This window comes from Trypanosoma cruzi, genomic scaffold (genome assembly GCF_000209065.1).
Source record: "Trypanosoma cruzi strain CL Brener 1047053517159 genomic scaffold, whole genome shotgun sequence".
In the NCBI taxonomy this organism is placed as follows: Eukaryota; Euglenozoa; class Kinetoplastea; order Trypanosomatida; family Trypanosomatidae; genus Trypanosoma; species Trypanosoma cruzi.
The window spans coordinates 101,586-120,913 of NW_001849566.1; the positions used below are offsets into that span (position 1 = coordinate 101,586).

Sequence of the window (19,328 nt, forward strand, 5' to 3'; positions counted from 1 at the left end):
TGCCTGGTTGTGAACGCTTGCTTGTATTCTGGCCGTTTCTTTTTGTCTAGTGATGTGTGGGGCCAGAGGGGGGGGTTGTGCTGTCTATCCAGGCGACCTTAGACGTTCTCATCGTTGTTTCTGACGCCCTTTTGCATTGTGCAGTGTGTACCCCTCTTCATCGGGCGTGGCATAAGCCGCACTGATATTGAAGGGAGGGGAACAGAGGGGGCGGCGGGGGGCTGCACATATTTTTTTTTTTTTTCATTACGATTCCGCCAGAGCCCTTTTTTTTGTTTTTGTTTTTGTTTTTGTTTATGTGGTGGCAGAGACATGAAATGGGCGGGAAAAACACACGTGCACGGATCCAGCGAGAGAATAGATGTCGAGAAAAGAAAAAGAAAAGAAATGAAACAAATGACGAAACCAAGAGAGAAGGGGACAGTCTTCCCCTTCTTTTTTTTTTTTTTTTTTTTTTTCCCCTTTTTTCTTTACAAATTCAAACACACACGCACGCAAAAAAGAAAAAAAGAAAAAAAAAGTTGGTTAAGGAAAAACAGCAAAAAAGAGCAGTGAAATTTATTTGCAAGATATCGTGTGGAAAAGGAGTGTGAGTATCAGAAAAAGGGGTGGGGAAAAAAAAATGTTTATGGTATATATATAATATATAATATACATATATCTGTGTGTGTGTGTGTGCCTATCAATATGAAGGAAAGGAAACGGCGCGGGATGAGGTGTTCATATGCCATTTCTGTGCGTCTTATTCATTGAAGAGCCGCACTGCTTTTACTGTCTGTTATCGCAGCGGCTGTGCGGGGTGCTACGACAGGGAGGAAGAGGAGGAAAGAGAAGCAATTTTTAATTCTTTTCTCTGTTGTTTTTATCATCCTGTGATGATGGAGGCCTTGAAAGGAGAAACAGCCCGCCGGTGTTCACTGCAGCGTCGTCTTTTTTTTTTTTTTTTTCTTTTTTTTCTGTGGACGCATTCGCAGTAAAGAGATGGATAGTACCGGGTGCAGGCGACGCTTTCATTTCAATGAGGCCACAATTCATCGGTGTGTTGGGCGGGCTCCCACGGTATGAGGGCGTTGCGTGCATCCTTGGAGCACCAGTTGCGGTGCATCTCCGGTCTTCCGTTTCCGTTTCCTTTTTTTTTTTTTTTTTTGAGGGGAAGGGCTTTCGCACAAAAAACGTGTACTACGAATGAGGGAAGAACAACTGCAACAAAAACGAAAATGTTTGGAATCTTGAATACATGAAGAACAGTTTTTTTTTTTTTTTCTCTCCTTTCTTTCTTCCATTAAAAGGCTCTGAGGGGTGGATTCTTTCCTTTTTCTTGCTGGGCCCTTAGGAAAAAAAAAGGGTGGGAGAGAGGGCTGCCTTCTTGCGGTGTCTACGAGAAGTCTAAAAGTGCATCAGCGTCTATGGTCTTCAGCATTCCTCCGCTCCCATGGGGCTACGATGGGCTTGCGGCAAAAGGCCTCTCAAAGCAGCAGGTGACGCTCCACTACGACAAGCACCATCAGGGGTATGTGACGAAACTCAACGCTGCGGCGCAGACAAACTCCGCGCTTGCAACGAAGAGCATCGAGGAGATCATCAGGACGGAGAAAGGCCCCATCTTCAACCTTGCGGCGCAGATTTTTAACCACACGTTCTACTGGGAGAGCATGTGTCCTAATGGCGGTGGCGAGCCGACGGGAAAACTTGCCGACGAGATCAACGCTTCATTTGGCAGTTTTGCGAAGTTCAAGGAGGAGTTTACAAACGTGGCTGTGGGCCACTTTGGCTCGGGTTGGGCGTGGCTTGTGAAGGACACCAATTCCGGCAAACTGAAGGTCTACCAGACGCATGACGCGGGATGTCCACTGACAGAGCCCAACTTGAAGCCTCTCCTTACATGCGATGTATGGGAGCATGCGTACTACGTGGACTACAAGAACGACCGTGCGGCATACGTGCAGACCTTTTGGAACGTTGTCAACTGGAAGAACGTGGAACGGCGTCTCAGTGAGACTGGGTACGTGCATTTGCGGAGTTATTTGTAGTTGCATCTCCACAACCATATCCCTAATTTTTCTCTCTTCACGCACGAATGCATCATGTGTTGTAAAGGCTTTGGTGGAATGAGGGCGGTTTCTTTTTTCCTTTGCGGCCACTGTTTATTTTAACTTCTCGTTTTTGCTGTTGACTAACAGAAATGAATGACAAAACGAAGAGATGAGGGACGAGTGATAGGGATTTTTTTAATTTTCTATTCCTGCACCACTTTTTTCAGTGTTTTTGGCGTTAGCACTACCTGGATGTTTTTTTTTTTTTTTTTGTTGTTGTTGCCGTTAATTGGCTGCATGTAAACTTCTTTGAAAGTCTTTTTCCCTTTGAAGAGGAAAAAAGAAAAAAAGATACGGGAGAAAACAAGAATTCATGGTGTAAGACGACACGAGCAGTGGCACTAAAGGATTCTTTGCTTCTCTTTACTTTTCTTTTTTCTCTCTCTCTCTCTCTCTCTCTCTCTCTCTTGCTTGTGCCTGGACGTGGTATTGCCTGGTTGTATGTATGTATATGGATACTTATATGCATGTATTAAAAATATATTTTTTTATTTATTATTTGTCTCTTTTTTCCTTTTCTTTTAACGCTGCACTGGGCGTACATTGAGGAATTTGCTTTGCGGACCAATTTTGTGTGGGGAGGCGTGTTGTGCCAGTGCATAAAGAAGTATCTTTGGCAGTTTGTAGCACTTACACAAAGGGATAAAACAAATATTTCTTTCAAGTAGACCGAGCACGTCTGTTTACCCTTTTTTCTCTCCCCGTCTGCGGGTTTTTTTATTTTTTATTTTTTTATTTGGGGTTTGTCGAAGGCGGCGGAAAAAAAAAAAAAAGAAACACAAAAAAATTGGGCGAGAGGGGAAAGCGGAAAAGTAATAAAACCGGCCTCATTTTAACCAAAAAGCGGTTGGGTTTAGCAGAATTGGGCGGGGGGGAGAAGAAGAACGGTTTGCAAGAGGGAAAAAAGGGGGGACGGAGAAATACAAACAAACACACACACACACACACACACACACACAAAAAGGAAAAAAAGAAAAAAGGAGGTGACAAATAGGCCGAGAAGGGGGAGGGGGAGGGGGAAGGGAAGCGTAGAAAGGAAAGGGGACGTGGATAGGAGGGTCCAGTAGGATTAAACCCAAATATTGATACGACTCGTAGAGGGTGTTTTGGGAAGGAGAGCACGCAAGTCTGACAACTTGTCATTCCACGGCCTTCATTGGGTATTTGTACACATAAACAAACATACAGATTTAAACTTGGGGCTTTTTTCTTTACTGTGTTTTTTTTCTTTTCTTTTTTTTTGGTTGAACTGCCATTGACATCTTGGATTGATGGGCAACGGTGCCGTAAAGCTGCGGACGGATATGCATGGCGACGTGCCGATGGGCAGTCTAAATGAGGATGACATTAATGATGACGCGGTAACATCAGTAATAACGTTGCCAAAATGCGCCAGGGAACAAAAGATGGACGGAAGTGATGACATGCGCCCTATTCCTATTGGAGAAGGTGAGGAAAAAGTCAAAGGTTCATATCGTTCCGAACCTGTTTCTTTAGATGAAGTCTTGGGACCTGCCGACAGCGTAAAGGCGCGGTACCGAAAGAATAAAGCAATTGGTAAAGGGGCATTTGGTGAGGCTTATATTGTTGAGCGCAACCCACTGTATCCAATTCCATCCCCCAAAAAAGCAGCGGGAGGGAAAGGCGATTCCGAAATAAAAAAAAGAGCTGGTGATGATGCAACCCGTTTATTTGTAGCTAAAGTGATGGATTTGACTTCAATGTCACCAAATGACAGACGATACGCTCAAACTGAAATTATGTGTCTTGCCTGTAATCATCATTTTGCAATCATACAGTACTATGAGCACTTTTTTATCGATGATGAGGATGAGACAATTATAATTATAACAGAGTTTGCGGATGGGGGGGATCTCTACCGCACCCTCCACAATGAGTCTTCGGAGTTTTGTCTTTCAGAGACAGAAGCCGGAATTTATTTTGTGCAGTTGTTACTTGGTCTTGACCACGTTCATCGTCGTCGTATGATCCATCGTGATGTAAAGACGGCGAATATTTTCTTGACCACGCGTGGTTTTTTGAAGCTTGGTGATTTTGGCTTTTCACAGCAGTACGACAGCACCGTCTCGAACCCAATAGCCTGCACATTTCTTGGCACAAGCTACTATCTCGCCCCAGAGATGTGGCGCGAGCAGCGTTATGGCAAAAAAGCAGATATCTGGGCGGCTGGAATAGTTCTGTGTGAACTTTTGGGGAAACGGCGGCCTTTCGAAGCGGACTCCATTCCCAAAATGAAGGAACTTGTTCTCTCTGGTGCCATGTGGCTTCCCCCTGTACTTCCTGAAAACGCCGGCGTCTCAGAGGAGGAGCGTCAAGCCCAGAAAAAGATGGGCTACATATCCAGAGAGATGAGGGAGTTCCTGGAGTTCATTTTGCAGCAGGACCCTGAGAAACGGCCAAGCGCTTCCCAACTTCTCAAAACACCATTGATGCAGCATTATCTGTGTTTACTTAAGAAACGTGTGGATCGTATGATTGCATTGGATGACGAAATGGAGAGTAATTACAAGGCAAATCCCGCGAGGTTTGCGGGTTCATTGCCCGAATATAATATTTCCCTGGAGGGCCGGGCACTGGTTATGAGCGGAATAGCGGAGGGCGAGGCGGTGATCAACTTTGAGACGGAACGGGAGATGGCAACAAGCACCACGCCTCGTATTGAAAGCATAGTTTACAAGGAGACAGCCGGTAGTCAATGGAAAGAACGTTACCTCATTCTCGCCGATGGGTTTTTAACAATGACACTTGCAAAGGGGAAAATGGCGGCGGGCTCTGGCGAACGCAGTAAGAAAGTCCCGCTCCAATCAATTAGGGCCGTCGCACCAGTTGTTTTGGATGTTCCAGTCTTAGCTGAATCGAGCGGGGAATCTGGTCCGTTTCACGTAAAGTTTGCCTTTGCCATATCTACACAAAATGCGCATTCTATTGTATTTGCAACCCGGACCGAGCAGGAACGTGATCAGTGGCTGTCTACGATGATTGTAGCGTTGAAAATGGATTAGACAACCTCTTTTTTTTTTTTTTTTTTTAAACGTGTGTGTTTGTACGTTTGTTTTTTCTGACAGTATTAAATTTCTCATTATTCGCTTGCATCTGTGCATTCTTAATTCAATTTTTACTTTTGTTTGTGTATGCGTGATCATGTTTTGGATATATTGTGGAAAACTTCTGTTAACTTCTTTTTTTTTTTTTTTTGTTGCGTTTTGTGTTTTGCGTGCGACACGCATTGCCTCGCCCGTTTAGTTGAACTAGGAAACGCTTATATATCTATCTATCTATCTATCTACATTTGCTTTTCCCCTTCTTTTTTTTTTTTTTTCTTAATTCTGTTTATATTGCTTTAGTTGTGTTCCTGCGTTGTTGTACGGGTGCTGCTTGGGAAAACCCTGTTGATTTGTAAATGGGTGTGTGCTGTGTCTTTTGTCTCACTTTGCTGGAGGTTTCTGAACAGTTTGCTGTTTTCCACTTGTCGATTCTCGGAGACAGGGGTGAGATAATGACGAGGGGAAAGTAAAAACGAAAAGGAAAAAAGAAAAAGATATTTAAAATGCATGATAATGACGTGGCCTCCACCGATGTTGTCTTTGGAAAATGTGCTGGCGGAAGTTGAGGATCCTCACGTATCGACGCAGGTGTAATTAATGTGTGTTTTTTGACTTGCTTTTTTTTTTTTTTTGTTGTTATTGTTGTCCATTTTTTTTTTTTTAAACATTTACTGCTGTTGTGAATGCAGCCGATCATTCCCGTGAACGTGTGGTATGAGGCGGTTTTTTGGCTGTTCTTTTCCCCTCTGTTTTGTTTTTCTTTTTTGATGCGTGTAGATGCCTTAAAAAATCCTTTTTTTTTGTTTTCTCTTGTGTTTTTTTTCTACCTGGTAACATTAGGATTCAACGGCGATGTCACCGAATGGCGAATGGGTTGACGTGTGAATAGTAAACGGTTTTTTTTTTTTTTTTTTGGCGGGTGGTGGTGGTGGGGGGCAGTGTCCATCAGAATAGCGCCTACATGTGCGTTGGGCGCGGTGGTGCCTTGTTAGGGGGCTGCAGGAGAGACGGAAGGCGTGCTCTCGCCAGACTCCTTTTGTACGGTGTTGCTCCGCTTCACTGCGTTCTCGTGTCTCTTTTGGCGGCGGCTTTGTTCCTTTTTGTCTGCGGGAACGGCTTTCTCCTTTTTTCATGGGCTTGTGCTCACGGCGCACTTTATTCTCGTTTGGCATGATATGGCGGCTCTGAACGCCAAACTCTCAGGCCGGAGCCGTGAGAGGTTGTTTTTTTTTTTTTGGTTCCATCATTTCCCCCGCTAATTTGTTATGGAAATACGTTATTAACGTCATGTTGGGCTGCCACATTATGGGTGGGTGGGTGGCTTTGGCTGCACTCGTGCCCCTTATTGTGCGGGGAGGATTTTTCTTTTGCGGAGGTGCAGGCAGTGGAGGATGAGGGGAAAAAGAATGGGTGCAGTTGCAACACCCTTCTTGACAGAAAGGTCCGCAGCCAATCAGAGGGCACGCCACAGCCGTGTTGGCTCCTATCCCAGTGCGCACATGCTCCGTTTTATTGCGTGGTGGTTTTTGATGAAAATAAATTGGGGTTTCGGTTCGAGAAGAGAGGCTGGGATACAAGGGGGTTTCGTTGAGAAAACATGCTGCGCCAACGGAAGCAACTCCAACGCCAGTTGGGGTGCGTGGGCGTCTCCGGTGGGGCGTTGTTTGAATTTGAGGGAGAATATGTTTTACTTCCGAAGTTTGTGTGGGAGGGTGATTGTGAGGCTGCAGGTTCTTGTCTTCAGACTTTGAGAGGGGGAGAAGACACCGTGTGAGATGCCGAACAACAAGAGGGTAGCGACTACAACATTTAAATGTAATATATTTTTTTTTTCTTTCTGCTACGCAGCATTTTTTTTTTTTATCGCGTTTGAGGGGCCTGGGGGGGGGAGGGCAAGTAGTTGGTCTAAGGAGAGCAGGTAAAATACCGGAACGAGAAAGGAGGACGTTTTTGTTTCAAAACTTCATATGGATCGGAGCGCCGCAAAGCGTGCCGGGAACTCGCAGGGATCGACGGCGGTTTATCAGCGTGGAAAGGACGATGAAAGCCTATGGGATGACGCTGAGCTCATCCGCCTGTGGAACATGCAATTGGAGAAGCAGAAGGAGGAGGATGCCGCACCGCAGTTTGATGAACTCCGCCCTCTTTCATCGGATGACGATAGCATGATCGCCTCTCTCTCAGGGGAGGATATGACGGAGACGTCCTCTTCGTCAACTCCTCTGCCCAACACTGCAAAGAAGGTAGTCCCCCCTGTTGCTGACACAGGCGCATTCGGTTTAGAGTCTTCACCGCTGCAGCAGGACGGAATGAGGGGTTTGCCGGCTGAGATTCAACGTGTGGCAACTGCGTACTATCGCGCGGGATATGAGGCCGGATATTTTGTTGGCCGGAGGGAGAAAGTAGCCAACAAAACCAACCCTAAAAAGCGAAGGGGCAAAAAATAGAGAGGCGTGGAGGAACATGGGAGGAAAGGTGGGAGGGCGTTTTTTTTTTTTTTTTGACTGTTCGTTGTTTCTTTTCGGTGTGTTCTCTGGAACGAAGATGTCACGTGACGTCGGTGGTTTTAATCCGTTGCGGTTGACGCGTATCTGTGAGCCCCGGCCGTGCCTCGAGGAATTTGTGATGGAGCGGCAAATACATGTGTGTTTTGTGTCCTTCACATTATTATTATTATTATTTCCTGTTATTTGAAGGTTCTTATCACCCTCACACCAAAAATAATTTCTCGTATTGCCTCCGTTGATATTCAAGTGAATTGCGGCTTTTGGAGTTTTGATTATTATCATTGTTGCTATTAATTCTCTTTTATGTTGGGCTTTTGCTTTTAGTTTTTGTTTCTTTTCCACGTGGCTGATTGCTGTGCGTGTGACTGCCTTTTTGGGTATTACCGCAGAGGGAACACGCTGTGAGCCGCGCTTTGCCCCGGAGTTTCTCCCGAAGGAGACGCGGACACATCCATCCATTCACACAACACTTCCAACAATAATTTAGTTGCTGCAATCATGCGGGGTAATCGCCTTGCGAGGCGCGGGGACCCAATGAAGACCCGTTCCCTGCGCCGCAAGGAGCGCCGCGAGAGGATTAGTAGGACGAATCGAGCCCAGCGAGAAAAGAAGCGAGTCGCCCGATTCACCGCGCGGAAATGCATGAGGGAAGAGGACCAACATATGACGGCCATTATGGAGTCGTACGCCAGGCGTCGCAAGGCGGAGCGGGATGCTGAACGAGCGGCACGACAAAAAGAAGAAACGGAAGAGTGGGAGGCTGTCTCGCATTCAGGTGGAAAGGCGGTGGGGCAGATTTCAACAGCGACGGCGAAGAGCCCGCTGCGGCACCACCCAGTGCGAGCTGTGCCATCCAGTCAAAAAAGAGTGGTGGTGCGTGGGCAACCGAAGGTGTTGACACGCTCATTGTACTAAATTTCCGGCCCTTTTTTTGGGCTGCAAAAACAATTGTGGTAACCTTATTCGTTTCATCATGGATGGTGAAAAACCGGAACCTCGGGGTTTACCTTACTGTTTTTTTATGTGTTTGTTTACCCATCTTTATGATTTCCCCTTCTGTTTTTCTTGTTTTTGATTTGTTTGTTCTTTTGCCTCGTTTGAATTTCTTAAAAGGTAGAATTTACTCCTTTCTTTTTTACTTCCGGCTTTGTGTAAACAATTAACATTTATGGCGGTGAATGGCAGCGGTGATTGTTACCACGGCCTTCGCATTTATCCCTTGCGCGATGTACTCTCACGTGTGCCCCTGCCCTCTCTCTGCCCGCTGTCGGGAGTGTCACAGAAGTGGCGCTGTGTTATTGTTCCAAAAATTCGGGAGGCGAAGTCGCAAGACGCGGCAGAAGAAGAAATTCTACGGTTTCTCGACAAGAATATTCCTTGTCTTCTTGGTCGGTGGCGTAGCGCTCCCGTTCACGACGCTGTTGGCAGAGATGGGATGAAGTTTGTGAAGGATCCGCGCTGGAACACATTTCCCAAGCCGAAAATAGCGTTCAAGGCGGGCTGGGCCGGTTCTGGCACTCGTATGGAGTCACCCGAGTACCACCAGCTTGTTTCCTCCTTTGGTGAAATATTTGATCACGGGGATGAGACATCACCGCAGAGAAGGAAAGAACCCGAAGTTCATGTGGATGACAGTGAATTGGAGGAGGTTTTGGATGATGTCGCGGCGCCGAACATTCTAAACTTGCAACTTTTTCATCGGCAAGATACTTCCATCTGCCCACCGATTCCAGTTCTGGGAGAAAAATTGATCTGGCCCCTGTTTTTAGAGGATGGTGCTACTTGTGACAATGCAACGCGCCTGTCGCAGCGTGGCGCAGTGACATGGTGGCACCTTGATGACTCGGGGGAATTTGTGGAACAAACCGCGTTGTCCCTGTGCCTTTCGGAGCACACGGTGACTCCTCCTCCGTTGGCAAATTTGCCACAGAGCCAACTGGCATACTTTGAATCCATTGACCGGGAATTATTCAGTGTGGATGAGTTGCCAGGGTGTATTCCCGTGAAGCTTTTTCTGTATGGACCAAAGGAAAGCTACGATTGGTTTATGCACGATGATGAGTCAAGTACTTCAGGGAAGGTGGCGGCATTAAACATATTTGCCACACCAGATGAGGCGCTTCCAAATGATGCGACGCTTTTGCCCATTATTCACGTGGCTGTCTTGGAAAGTGGCGGTCGTCCACTTATTTCTCCTCCGAACATTCCCCACATTGTGATCACCCTCAATGACTGTGTCATGGTCGAGCAACGCCGAATTGCCTACCTTTTTTTGGATGAAATATCTTTACTTTTTGCAGAAGTGCGCCTTTTGGAGTGGAAACCCGATTATATACGATCACATTGAAAAGGAGCTTCAAGATGAGTCTTTTGTTGCCGGGCAACTTATTCCCAGTATGATGCGTCTTTTCCAGGAACATGATGCTCTTAATCCGTACGACGAAATTATTAGACGCCACGTAGTCACGTCGCTTTTAACCATTGCCAAACATGAGAAACACTACAACCTGTCGCCGGACTCTAGACGCTCACTGGAGACTTTACTCTGTGGCGGCAACGCAGAGATGAGTGCCATCCTTCAGCAGTTGACTTCGTACGGAATGCGTGTCGTTTCCCTTGAGGAGCGCTTGAAAGGGTACTGGGATGTGCAGCAGTATTGGCCGAAGCCTGGATGCGTACTGAAGGCTCCGCTAGTGACACCGCCACATTTGCTTTCAAGGGATCTTATGGCGAAGGGTCACGGTGTCGATTGGTTTCTCCCTGTTGTCTACGTCTCGTCCTCGCCTGTGTTTGGATCAGAGAAGACTGCAGTGGAGGATGTCGCTGCTGAGTACTTCTCCATGGCAGGGCTTGCGAGGAGACGAGGCGATCTGCTGGCCTTTCTCCGGACACATGGGAAAGAGAGAGACGAGCTACTGGACGAGCTGTTTTGATGTTGCTTTTGCCCCTTTTTCTGTGCTTCTCTGGATGACAGTTGGGAGAATATTTTTGTTGATGTTTATTTTTTCTGGGGCTGCGTATCCGTGGATTATTTTGTGATGCCTCTTTCTTGTTGTGTATTTGCGTGTTGATTCCTCATGCGACGCATCTAAACAAAAACACCGATTAAAGGAGGAGGCCTTCTCTCCTGAAGGCAGACGACCGGCGAATAAAGCGAAATTAAAGCGAGAAATAACAGTGGAAGGTTGCCAGTGTCACCACCGTATCATTTACAAATGTTTTTTTTTTTTTTTTTTTTTGTGGATCCTGCCGAAAACGTTTGTTTTTTCTTTCTTTTCTGTTTTCTTTGCGTCGCTGCGATTTATCTGCTGGTATTCTTTTGAAAACACACACACATACGCACACATTCACTGACAAATGAAGTGTGTGTTGGCTTTTCATGGAAGAGCCGTCGAAATTTAGTTTAGTGAATGGGTGCCACTGCGCGGATGCCGGCAATGCTTTGTCGTTGGACCGCTCCTTTGACTTCGCCACTTCAGAGGAGGTTGTTCCCATTCCTGTCCATGAGGTGGAGTTGCGACAGGCCGTTTACCGCCGTCATGGGAATGTGCCACATGATGTTTCCTTGCATGAGTTTGTGGCGATGTTGGGTATCACGTGGGAGGACACACTTAACCCCAACACAAAATCCAGTTGCTTGGAACATGACGCGTCCATAAGGGAATACTACGGCGACTCCGATGATGAGGCGTACAGAATTTTTCAGGAGAAGATGGAACACTTCATCATGCGGGATGCGTGGCTAAAAGGCAATCATTTCATTGAAAAGAACATATTGGAGGACTACGTACGGCTAAAGCGATTTGAGAACGACGCACTTGAACTTTTGTATTCCAATGACGAGGACTCTATTATGGCGTTGGAGGCACGGATGTACTCGGAGGTGCAATCGGAGGCACACATGGAGTCTTTGCGGAAGTACCGAGATGGTCACTCCTCGAGACGACTGACGAAGCGTCTCACCTTTGAACTCTGCCGAATGAATTCTGACGAGTCGTGGGGTGTGAACGCGGACTGTGATCGAGAGGGTGTACTGGCGAATTCTCCACCGCATCGACAATGGAGAGGGAAATCATACAAGGAACATTATATGAAGATGTATAAAGAAGCGGAACCACTTCAGGAACCGCAGTAAGGATTTTGGGTTTTACTTTTACGTTACCCTAATTACTTTTCTTTCCTTTAGAATTTTTTTTTTTTCTGTAGTCGTTTATTTTACGCACACAACCGTACTCAAAGGCGTTGTTGTAGTCATTGCTGTTCTGATGTATTATTATTATTATTATTATTATTATTATTATTATTATTTTGTCTTTTCTTCTTGTTGTTCTTGTTGTTTTTTATTTGTCTGTTTGTGTATACTTCTTTCCGTGTGCTGAAACTAAATAGAGCAGTCGAAAGGATGCGCCGCATTGTTGGTGGCGGTGCCGTGTACTTGAGACGCGGCGAAGCATTGACGGCAACGTTGTGTTTTTGCCGCGGCTACCACATGCCGGGGTGGAAGACAAAAGTAAGCACGAGGGATGCGCGGACGCGGGAGCAGCGGGAGGCAGACCGAAAGGCACGGCAGATTGAAAAACTCCCGCGGCCGCAGGCGTTGCATGACTTTCAGTACCCCTACGAGAAGACGGTTCTCAGTGACACCATGTTTCAATACCCCGTGTACGAGAACGAGCTTGACACCCCGCACCTCTTCAACATTGTACCCCCACCCGACTTCTTTATTTACTGGAATGCATCCGATTTTGAGCGGACGTCATACCCGCCGCTTCCGGATGAGGACCACCGGCTGCTTGTGCCACGCGCGGATCTGTTGGCGTGGAAAAATCACCGTCAACGCTCTCTGAAGTACCTTCGCAAACACGAGGTCCTGCCGCGCTATCTACCGCATGTGCACCAGGACGTGAACCTCTCTGTTGTTTTTCCAGGGACGTACGCCACACGGGCCCGCAAATGCGAAGAAACAGGGGAGTCGCTGCCACCGCCACCGCCCGTTAGTGAATTGACGCCTCGCAACTTCTGGATGACCGCCCACTGTGGAAATTACATTGAGCTGACAGAATTACAACATCCGCCATCTATTTTTTTCTTTGAGGAAGAGGAAGGTGAGAGAAAGGAGTCAGCCAGTGGGGCTGAATTTTACATGCTTATTATAGCCTCTCCTGATTTCCCTTATCGCGTTCCCCCTGAATCCGATGGACGGAAGGAAAAAGGTTTCTTCCTTAATTACATGGTTGCCAACCTTCCAGGAGGTGGCAATGGCCCACATGCACCCGTAGCAAAGGGTGTCGTAGTGGATACACGGGGTGCCGACAAAAAAGGCGATGTTGTGATGCCGTATGTTCCTCCATTGCCAACGGAAGACGCGGGGACAACTCGTCACTTGTGTATGCTTTTTAAGCAGTCTGATTACGCGAGTAGTTTGACCACCGTCATGGACGAAACGGAGGAAAGTTTCATTGCCCGTAGTGATTTCCGCATCCATGCACCTCACCGTGAAGGGTTTTCAGTGACGGCTAACACAACGCTTCGTGAGGTCGATGCGGTGCTTCCACCTGACCCATGTGCTGTCACATTTTTTCAAACGAAGTGGGACATTCAGGTGCAGGAGTTTTACGAGTCTCGTGGACTTCCAGAGCCGGCTGCTCCACCGGATGAGGAAATCGAGGCAATTCTTGCGTTTCATGCAAAGAAGCCATCGGAATTGCGGGTTCGTGCTCGCCACCGCCCTGATGGGTCTACAAATATTGGGGATGATCCCAATTTCTGGGGCCAGTCAGAGCCAACCATGATGGCAAACGGTTCTATGCAATCCCTTTGGTCTCGGCGAACTGCACTGGGTAGAAACGGTGTGCCCGTAACGTACCGGCGATGAGAGGTGTGCCACTGCGATAGTTGTTGTCTTCCTTTTTTTTTCTTTTCTCATTTTGCGGTGATCCCGAATTGGGGGAAAAAACAAACATCGGTGAAAAAAGGCATACACGCGAGTATACATATTTCTTGTGCCCTTCGGTGTGTTTGTGTTTGTTTGGTGCTCAGAGGTGAGGAGGGGAAAGTGAGAGAGAAAAAGACTTTACATTGGAATGTTTCTCTGATTGATCTTCCCTTCCTTTTTTCTTCTCTTTTTGCACGTTCTGGTAGATTTAATTTGGAGGACAAAATGAAATTGGCTGAGTGTATTGTTGACTTTGGTTTACAGCCTCTTTTTCTTCTTTCTTTTCTTAAACTGACTTTTTTTTAAATTTATTATAAATTCCCTTTTTTTTTCTTTTTTTCTTTTAATTAGTCTGTGCGTCTGCGCCTTAAAAAGTTGTTTCCCAAGGGGTCGCAAAGAGGCTTTGAATTTCTTTTTTTTTTTTTCTTTTTTATGCGGCGTTCACTTCTTAATTTACGCGAAGGGCAGAACTGTGGTGCGCAGGAAGAATTTAAATGCCCCATGTTGAGGCTGCCCTCGTGGGATCAGCCGGCCCTCATCAATTGGGAGCCGCTGGAGCCACCAAGCCCATACCTCCCTGTCGTGCAAAAGCGTGTGTACCCTTCTGTCGTTAGCGGTTTGGTTGGGACAGTCTCCATGTCAAGAAGCATGGAAAAAAGTGAGTTGATGAATCAGCCAGAAGCGGCTGCGGCAGAGCCATCGCACGAGATGAGGTTTGTGGAAGAAAGGGCTGCGCAGCTTCGCCTATTTAAGGAAGAAACCGAGGAGAGGGAAACCATTATTTTCTCTGAGCAACTTGAATCGACTCGCTTGTGGGTGGGTTTTCTTCGGGGCGTCAGTATCCTTCTTCAGGTAGATATTCAATCTGCAGAAGAAGATGTCCGAGGTATTTATGAGCGCGAAGAAGGCAGACAGCGCATGTGTTACATGATTGAAAAAGATACAGTCGCCCGTCTTATTCGACAACGTATGGAGGATGACATGCGGAAAAGAATTTCGAATTTGATGCCATCGTACGAGGAGGTCCGGAAGAGCATTGTTGGCGAGGAAGCCAAGGAGTTAGAGGAAATATTGGATTGGTTCAAAAAGAAGCGTCCGTTTGGAATGCGTCTTCCCATGTTCTTGGGCGGTGAACGGGGTCGAATAAACCCAAAGAAACCCGCGGGACGAAATACAAAGGCTCGTGACGGACGCCGACAGGCAAACCGTTTCTCCAAAAATCAGCCGAACGTTCACTCTGAACTGGACTCGTGGCCGGATGCTTTTCCCGAAGCCTCCTACCTGGAGGAGGGTAGGAGGGCATGGTCGTACATCAAAATGATAAAATACAGTCAAGAAAAGGGCATCTCCTCAACGGAGGATATTGAGGAGCCGGAGACGGCTGCCCGTGTGGAAATTTTTGCGCAAGAGGCGGGCGAATGGCTTTCCATTATGGCACGTTTTGTGAATGAGTACTATAAGGCAAAAAAACTGGCGCAAGAACGAGATAGGGAAGAATTGATAATGATGGAAGAGCAGCTAAAAGAAATGCAGAGGCGTGAGGCTATACTAGCGAGGCTGGAAAATGAGGCTGCTATCGACTGTGAGCAGATTATGTTAGAAGAACTAAAGGACCGAGAAAGTCAGTGGATGGAACAGGGGAATGAAGAAGACAACAACTTTGCCGAGAATGAAACTGAAGTGCGGCAGCGGCATGACCCTGCATTTGGTGCGGGCATTTGCCAACCCCAGGATTTGGGGCCGTGCACAGACGCCGTGGCACGTGATGAGGAAAACGGCTTGTGGGATATTGATTCCGAAGGGCCGCCACTGTATCCAATGTTAGGTGTCGTGTTTCTTAGTGCACTTGAACGTGACTCCTATGCAGGGCTTCGAACTCCTTTTCTTTCAGCTCTTGCAGAAGCGCAATGTATGCTCGCAGCCTGTGAGGGGCGCAGTGCAGGTATTGCAGCCGAAATTTTTGCCTCTGCCAATTGCGTGCCGTTTTGTCCGGTGTATCTTTTGCAAGGCCTTTGGTGGTCTTACACCTCCGGCCACAAGGCCAAATGCCCGGGTGTGGCAAATGACGCTGAAGAGAACGTTGCACAGCTGCACCGATTGGTGAGTCTTGAAACGGAGGCCCGGTTGGGACTTTTGATGGATCAGATGGCCGCAGCGTGGAAATTATATCAAAAAGCGGCAGAGGAGGCGAGCATTATTAGCAACACAAGCCGTGGCGAGGTCTATTATGTAGGTGTCCGTATGCCAATTGACTTTTAAGAGAGAAAGAAACAATATTGGGACAAATATATGAAGTTTATTAGTTTAATTTTTTTTTTTTTTTTGCCGCCGATGCATCAGCAGCACACTGACATCACACATTATTTTGTTGTTTGTGTTTTCTGCAAAACCTTTTTTTTTTAAATTATTTTGGCTCCGAGAATTTTTTTTTTCTTCTTTATGATGGCTTTGTAATGGAAACGATGTAAATATGTACAACTCAATGTCTGTGCCTATATATATATATATATATATATATATATATATATGTGTGTGTGTGTGTGTGCGTGTGTGTGTGTGCGTGTGGCTGAAGGAAGGCGCGCAATGTGTTTATTTATTTTGTTTCTTGTCCTTTTTTTTTTTTTGTTTTTTGTACCATTTTTTTATGCGGAATTTGTAACTGTACCACGCGTGTGTACGCACATGTACATATGCGTACATGCTTTAAGGACGCATCGGTTACTACTAATATCCTTTTATTTTGCTTTTTGTTTTTGATTTTCTTTTTGGCGAAAGGCACAGCAACATTACGGGTAATAACGAGGGAAAACATTTAATTGAGAGCAAAAGAAACAAAAGGTAGAGAGAAAGCGGTGAAACACATCTTAACGAGCAAAGAAGAAACAAGAAAAAGAGAAAAGGAAAAGTTTTCTCTTGCCCCCTCTCTCTCTCTCTCTGTGTGTGTGTGTGTGAAGGGAAGCAGCAGCAATAAATCATGCCTGGTATGCGACTGGACTTTTTGAAAAACCCTTCGCAACGGGCTGCGACTGGAAAGTCGATGCCATTGAAGCAGGTGGAGGCTGTTCTGCTGTACGGTAGGCCGGAGCAGCGGGCTAAAGTGGTGCAAAAGATCTTACCGAACGCGTATGCACTTTGTTTGAGCAAGGCATCACACCATTTGTTGCTCTCAATTCTTGCGAAGTGTGACGGGCTGATACGGGTGCAGATGCTCTACCATTTACGTCGCAAGATCAGAGATCTCTCCTTCTCCCCGGTTGGTAATACTATTGTTCAGGAGATGCTGGAGAAACTTCCTATTCAGCAAAGACGGGAGATTGCAGAGGTATTTGTTCTCAACGCCGAAGCGGATGAGTTTCGCCGTCTCTGTGAACATCCATTCGGTAACCACGTGGCACAAAAAATTATGGAGCACCCCAGTTCTCGTGAGGTGCTGGAGGAGCGTTTCGTGCCGCATATTTCCTTTCTAGCAGTACATCCATATGGGCAACGTGTGGTTGTGAAGTACATGGAATCTACCGAAGAAGGATGGCGGGCTGTTTCGAGGGCACTCTTTGGCACGGATGAGGAACGGGACGTAGAGGAGGGCAAAATTGCTCTTCTGTTTCAACCCCTTGACGACAATATGACGGTATCTGCGCTTTTAAGGCATCCACTGGTTTCTGTCTCTGTGAAGGATGCTATTTGCGCCCACCTTTGCGAGTACGCAGCTGAATATTTGAATTCGAGGAAGGAGACATCTGCTGCCACTGCCGCGGCCCAAGCGGAGGAGGATGAATTCCCCCTGCCCGATTTTGGGTACGCCAAATTGAAAAAGGACGAGGCCAAACACGATTTTCCGCGCCACTATCACGCCTACGTGACAGTGTTTGGGTACGGCGATATTGCGCAAAGGAAGGAAATGTGGGAAAGTTTACGCTCTGTCACCGGCCTGATTGAACGCATTGTTTCACACAAGACAGCCGTTGCTATAGCGGTCGCTGCATTCAAGACACTCCCAGAAAGCCAAGAAAGTCTTTGGGCGGCGACCACGATGATGCCAAACGGGACGGTAATTGACGTAATTCAATTGGCACGAGACCCCGCGCGCACCATGCTGCTTCGTGCGATGATAGAGTCTTGTGGCTATTTACTAACCGCAGACCAGAGAAAACGCCTGGCGGGGGCTGCACTTGAGCTTTCGCAGGATCCCGTTTCCTCACCCGTGCTACAAAAGTTGTTGGAGTGCTTTCCTGAGGATGTGAACACTGCGAGGTTGATATTAGAAAATATAAGGGGCGAGCTGCGACAGTTGGTGACGCACGATGCTGCATCGTATCTTATCCAGGCCATGCTGCAGTATGGAGCTGCTGGCGGGGTCCGCGAGGAGCTTGTGAACGCACTTCTTGACGTTTTTTCTGAAATTCATGAGATGCTTTCTTTTGCACAGGGGTCTCGTGTAATGCAAAAGCTTGTTGCGTACGCATCGGATGAGGCGGTGTTAACTGTAGTCAATGCTCTGCTTCGCGAGGCAGAGCAGGAACGGAAAAAAAGCGGGACAATCGATGAGGAGGAGAAGGAGGAGGAGCAGCACGAGGGGGCGGAGACTGACGATGATAATGATGGTAATGGTGATGGTGAAAAGAAGGCAGATCAACCCGCATTGAAGGCGAAACCTTCCCGTCGCGAACAGCGCGAAATAAATCGCAAAAAGCATTACAAGGTCACCTCTAGGGCTATAGTCTCGTATGCTCTTCATAACCACGCGTGCTATGTCATTCAGGCAATTCTTCGTGAGTGTCGTAGCCGTCAGTTGGAACATCAGCGCAAGCAGCTGATGGACGAACTAAAGCCATTTGTCTTCGAACTGGCCGTCTCGCCGTGGGCTGGTCGCATTGTGCTTGAAACAATGTTTCAAAGCGGAAGTGCAAAGTTGGCTGAAGTCATGAAGAATGTCGTCTTTTTGAAGGCCGAGGCGTGGCTCTCCGACGTTCCTGAGAAGAACACGCGCAGCGGTAGTGGGCTTGATCCCACAATGCGTCAGGCACTGCGCCGCCATCGTGAGGAACCGGACGAGGGGAGAAAAGAAAGGTCTCCCGACGACAGCTCCAAGAAGCCACCACGGAAAAAATTATACCGCACCCTAAAGAAGTGAACGGCTTATTGGGTACCAAATGCAACGTTTTTTTTCTTTTTTTCTCTGGGCCACACTCCGTCATTCTCTGCACTTTTTTCTGAATTAAATTTTATTTTTCTGCGTGTGTGTGGCTTTGTAACTGTTGATCTGCAATATAATGTGACGGATAAATCGGCGGCGTTGGCTTTCATAGGGGGTGCGACTGCTGTTTTTTTTTTTTTTTTTTGTTGTTGTTGTTTTCAGAGGGAGTAGTCGTAGCGACGAGACTTGACGCCTGCACGTTCGTACACCAACAAAAAAACAGCGCCAAAATGAAATGGCGGTGGGAGGGGGGAGAGGCGTGGAAGGGAGATCCGCCCGCGCATGAAGACTTTGAGGGGAAAATACCGACCAAAAATTTATTATTATTATTTTTTTATTTTCTGTTTGTTTACGTTTACTTGTTTTTTTTTTTGTTTTTCCTTCTTGTTCTTCTTTGGTGCTTCCCCCATTTTATATATTTGGCTTTGGTGCCGTAGTAAATAAAAAAGCGGCGGAGTTTGATAGTGAAATCGCATCCCAGAGGCGAAAACAAAAACCCCAAAAAACCAAAAACCAAAAAAACAAACCCTAAAT

The 19,328-nt window shown here is 46.8% G+C and overlaps 8 protein-coding genes and 1 pseudogene across 8 annotated transcripts, besides 31 other annotated features; all 9 read left to right on the top strand.

Moving 5' to 3' along the window:
• Positions 1–11,774: a sequence feature (heterozygous, Esmeraldo-like haplotype).
• Positions 270–300: a microsatellite.
• Positions 433–472: a microsatellite.
• Positions 633–654: a sequence feature (AT_rich).
• Positions 931–956: a microsatellite.
• On the top strand, positions 1,407–2,030 carry Tc00.1047053511715.10 (iron superoxide dismutase, putative; the record flags this gene model as incomplete). The annotated part of the gene is made up of 1 exon (XM_804459.1): positions 1,407–2,030. One exon carries the CDS (start codon positions 1,407–1,409, stop codon positions 2,028–2,030), a length of 624 nt encoding a protein of 207 aa, XP_809552.1.
• Positions 2,471–2,501: a microsatellite.
• Positions 2,564–2,594: a sequence feature (AT_rich).
• Positions 2,806–2,831: a sequence feature (AT_rich).
• Positions 3,016–3,052: a microsatellite.
• Positions 3,095–3,120: a microsatellite.
• Positions 3,297–3,335: a sequence feature (T-rich).
• Positions 3,365–5,116, top strand: Tc00.1047053511715.20 (protein kinase, putative; the record flags this gene model as incomplete). Its single annotated transcript, XM_804460.1, has 1 exon — positions 3,365–5,116. The coding sequence occupies one exon, from the start codon at positions 3,365–3,367 to the stop codon at positions 5,114–5,116; it is 1,752 nt and encodes a 583-aa protein (XP_809553.1).
• Positions 5,125–5,146: a sequence feature (AT_rich).
• Positions 5,375–5,400: a microsatellite.
• Positions 5,763–5,820: a sequence feature (T-rich).
• On the top strand, positions 7,126–7,605 carry Tc00.1047053511715.30 (hypothetical protein, conserved; the record flags this gene model as incomplete). The annotated part of the gene is made up of 1 exon (XM_804461.1): positions 7,126–7,605. One exon carries the CDS (start codon positions 7,126–7,128, stop codon positions 7,603–7,605), a length of 480 nt encoding a protein of 159 aa, XP_809554.1.
• Tc00.1047053511715.40 (hypothetical protein, conserved) lies at positions 8,164–8,580 on the top strand (the record flags this gene model as incomplete). The annotated part of the gene is made up of 1 exon (XM_804462.1): positions 8,164–8,580. One exon carries the CDS (start codon positions 8,164–8,166, stop codon positions 8,578–8,580), a length of 417 nt encoding a protein of 138 aa, XP_809555.1.
• On the top strand, positions 8,643–10,598 carry Tc00.1047053511715.50 (annotated as a pseudogene).
• Positions 10,884–10,904: a microsatellite.
• Tc00.1047053511715.70 (hypothetical protein, conserved) lies at positions 11,045–11,800 on the top strand (the record flags this gene model as incomplete). The annotated part of the gene is made up of 1 exon (XM_804463.1): positions 11,045–11,800. The coding sequence occupies one exon, from the start codon at positions 11,045–11,047 to the stop codon at positions 11,798–11,800; it is 756 nt and encodes a 251-aa protein (XP_809556.1).
• Positions 11,775–12,020: a sequence feature (haploid, non-Esmeraldo-like haplotype).
• Positions 11,934–11,973: a microsatellite.
• Positions 12,021–17,219: a sequence feature (areas not merged during assembly with more than two copies in the genome that could not be assigned to a particular haplotype).
• Tc00.1047053511715.80 (hypothetical protein, conserved) lies at positions 12,068–13,540 on the top strand (the record flags this gene model as incomplete). The annotated part of the gene is made up of 1 exon (XM_804464.1): positions 12,068–13,540. The coding sequence occupies one exon, from the start codon at positions 12,068–12,070 to the stop codon at positions 13,538–13,540; it is 1,473 nt and encodes a 490-aa protein (XP_809557.1).
• Positions 13,897–13,920: a sequence feature (AT_rich).
• Positions 14,033–15,859, top strand: Tc00.1047053511715.90 (hypothetical protein, conserved; the record flags this gene model as incomplete). Its single annotated transcript, XM_804465.1, has 1 exon — positions 14,033–15,859. One exon carries the CDS (start codon positions 14,033–14,035, stop codon positions 15,857–15,859), a length of 1,827 nt encoding a protein of 608 aa, XP_809558.1.
• Positions 15,896–15,924: a sequence feature (AT_rich).
• Positions 16,094–16,128: a microsatellite.
• Positions 16,128–16,165: a microsatellite.
• Positions 16,189–16,244: a sequence feature (T-rich).
• Positions 16,334–16,368: a microsatellite.
• Positions 16,575–18,731, top strand: Tc00.1047053511715.100 (pumilio/PUF RNA binding protein 7, putative; the record flags this gene model as incomplete). Its single annotated transcript, XM_804466.1, has 1 exon — positions 16,575–18,731. One exon carries the CDS (start codon positions 16,575–16,577, stop codon positions 18,729–18,731), a length of 2,157 nt encoding a protein of 718 aa, XP_809559.1.
• Positions 17,220–17,923: a sequence feature (haploid, Esmeraldo-like haplotype).
• Positions 17,924–18,156: a sequence feature (areas merged during assembly that could not be assigned to a particular haplotype. This can correspond to areas where the two haplotypes were merged or to regions with more than two copies in the genome that were merged during assembly.).
• Positions 18,141–18,182: a sequence feature (GA-rich).
• Positions 18,157–18,218: a sequence feature (haploid, non-Esmeraldo-like haplotype).
• Positions 18,185–18,217: a microsatellite.
• Positions 18,219–19,328: a sequence feature (heterozygous, Esmeraldo-like haplotype).
• Positions 19,111–19,190: a sequence feature (T-rich).